We start from the raw sequence: 2,907 nt of genomic DNA on the forward strand, positions 1-2,907 counted from the left end.
ACACACACACACACACACACACACACACACACTAACTGATCCAAACGAATTTGCTTTCGTTGCAAAAAAAACATTTATTTTTTGTTGTAAAACAAACCGTGTAAAAATATCACACTTCAGTTACACAAAAACTCGCCAAAATGTACAATTTGTTTATTGCTTCAAATCAACACACACTGCATATAATTATAAATGTCGCTGTCTGTGTTTATTTCATACAAAGCTCAAATCAAACAGGTTTGATTTGTAGATAGAAAAACGTGCTTGACACAAATATTTCTTTTTTAAAAAAAAAACGTGGATATTTCTTAATTAACCTTTCCAATAAAAGTCCTGAGAGGTCCTAAAAACAGTGGCTGAAACTATATTTAAAAAAAAAAACAAAGAAAAATGTTGTGGTTTCTGCTTCGCGCCATAGAAAACAAGAATATTATAAATAACTGTTCAGAAAGAGGCACAGGTCGTGTGTTTTTTCTCTCCATCATTCAGCCGCGCGCTTTGAAAGGCACTCGTTGCAAAGTGTGGACTCCAACAGAAACAACTCCGAGTTGTGTGTGTAATCCTGAAATGTGGGTCTGCATTCAACGTAAACAAATGCTGAATATAATTTACTCAAAACATCAGAGTGAACTTATTTCCTCACTTCGGCTGTAAATAAACTAAATGTTTGTTAACAAATTTTGTTAAGAAATTTATCATTTAAAGACAAATTACATGAGAATATTCTTTTTTTTTTTTCCTTTCTGACTTTGCACTGAGTGCCTTTAGAGCAGGGGTTCTCAAGCCATGTGGGTCTGGGGACCCCCTCATAAACCCCATGCTGTTTTAAAACATCATTTATTGTTATTTCAACCCCCAACCACCATGGAAATATATACTTTATTAAGTTTCTTATGTTTGTTTTATCAGTTCATTGTTCTCCATGCATTAAAAAAAATAAAAACCAAATTAACAATTTAGTGAAAGTTTTCGAGGACCCCCCAAGATACCTGTCGCGGACCCCTGGGGGGTCCTGGGACCTCAGTTTGAGAACCTCTGCTGTAGAGAAACAAACAAAAAGAATCCTACCTTAAACAGGAGCGTTTTGTTTTTGTTTTTGCTGCTGATTGGGTTTATTAATAATAATAATAATATTATTATTATTAGTTCAGACATTTAACAGGCGCTCGTGCCGCCCACCCCCGGCTGTAACACAGTCTGCGGCTGGCTGGACCCCGGAGGCCCCAAAGAGCCCGGTAAGACCGGGAGCACGACCGGAGAAGTCCTGGAGGACCTGAGCGGGCCTCCGATGATGCTCTCTATGGAGAAGGGGGGCCGCTGCGCCGGAGAGCCGGGCTTGTGGAGCGGGGAGGCCGCCTGGGCTCCGGCTGAGCCCGGTCCGGGGCTGAGCTGCGGGTAGAACCGGGTTCTGGGTAGATCCGTGCTGGTGGGCATCAGGGCCGGGGACGGGATCATGGAGTGTCTGTTGTGCTGCTGCTGGAAGGCAAACAGCGCAGAGTGCGCGTGGTAGGACTGGACCTGGATCCCGAACCCTCCGCAGCTGTACGGGCCGTACCCGTAGGCGGCGGCGGCGGCGGGCAGGAACCCGCCGTGGTCCCGCATCAGCTCGGGGCTCTGCTGCCGCTTGAAGCGCTTCCTCCGCCGCAGGAAGCTGCCGTTGTCGAACATGTCGGCCGACTCCGGGTCCAGGGTCCAGTAGTTGCCCTTGCCCGGGTTCCCGGGCTCGCGCGGGATCTTGACGAAGCAGTCGTTGAGGGACAGGTTGTGCCGGATGGAGTTCTGCCAGGCCGGGAACTTCTCGCGGTAGTAGGGGAAGCGGCCGCTGATGAAGTCGCAGATCTCGCTGAGGGTCAGCCTCTTCTTGGGGCTCTGCAGGATGGCCATGGTGATCAGCGCGATGTAAGAGTAGGGGGGCTTCACCAGCGGGTTCTTGCCCCCAGGCGTGCACGAGTCCCTGCGCGGGGGGGAGTCCAGGAGGATGCCGTCCATCTGCGCCGCCTCGTCCGCGCAGGAGGACCGGGTCTTGTCCGCGTCCTCGCCCTCCCCGACCACATCGATGTCGGTCTCTTCGGACAGGACGGAGGCGTCGGACATGTCTGAGCTGAGGGTCATGGCTGGGGACGGGGGCAGGACGGGAGGCAGGTGTCCGCGCGCGCGCGCGATGCGTCCATACGTCTGCTTCAGGTGCGCTTTCTGGCTTCCTCCAAAAACAAGAGAGAGAAAGGGCGCGTGCCGGGCTGAGAGCCCCTCACTACGACTGGACCTGGATCTCACGGGGGGGCGGGTCCTCTCCGTGGGTTTATACTCCCCCATCCACCCCCACCCCACCCACTGATCACGTGACCGCGCGTCATGAAAGGAAAGAAACGTTCAACAAAAACTGAAACAACAAAAAAAAAAAGGCTTTTTGAAAATGAACTGTTTTTCCTCCCCCCAGTTTTATTTAAGCTTGGTGGTCTCCGTCCTTTCTAGTGGTCTCTCAGAGCATCCAGCCTGGGAATCTGAGACAATCATTTAGATTCTGGAGGGAAAAAAAGCCGCAGGAAAAGTGTAATAACTTTTCTGGTTTCTGCTGCAAAAAAACATGTTTTCCTGCAAAAAGAGGAAGGTTTGTGTGAAATTAATCTGTGACTGAAACTAGTTTATTAACATTATTATTACTGTTATTATTATTATTATTATTATTACTGTACCTGGTATATGTACAGTGTTCTATATGACAAGTACAGTTTTCTGTTTTTCTTTTACTTTTCTTTCTTTATTCTTCTCACCCTGTCCTGTATTGAGCTGCAGTGATGTGCAAATCTCCCCACTGTGATCAATAAAGTTTTATCTTATCTTATCTTATCTTATCTTATCTTATCTTATCTTATCTTATCTTATCTTATCTTATCTTATCTTATCTAT

General features: G+C 47.4%; 1 protein-coding gene across 1 annotated transcript; it reads right to left on the reverse strand.

Moving 5' to 3' along the window:
• Window positions 1-1,119: 1,119 nt before the first annotated feature.
• On the reverse strand, window positions 1,120-2,286 carry foxd1 (forkhead box D1; the record flags this gene model as incomplete). Its single annotated transcript, XM_014016587.1, is given in 1 exon segment — window positions 1,120-2,286. A coding segment is annotated over 1 exon segment (957 nt). The 5' UTR covers window positions 2,113-2,286.
• Between the last annotated feature and the right edge of the window lie 621 nt (window positions 2,287-2,907).

The sequence above is a fragment of the Austrofundulus limnaeus genome, unplaced genomic scaffold (assembly GCF_001266775.1).
Source record: "Austrofundulus limnaeus strain Quisiro unplaced genomic scaffold, Austrofundulus_limnaeus-1.0 Scaffold148, whole genome shotgun sequence".
NCBI lineage: Eukaryota > Metazoa > Chordata > Actinopteri > Cyprinodontiformes > Rivulidae > Austrofundulus > Austrofundulus limnaeus.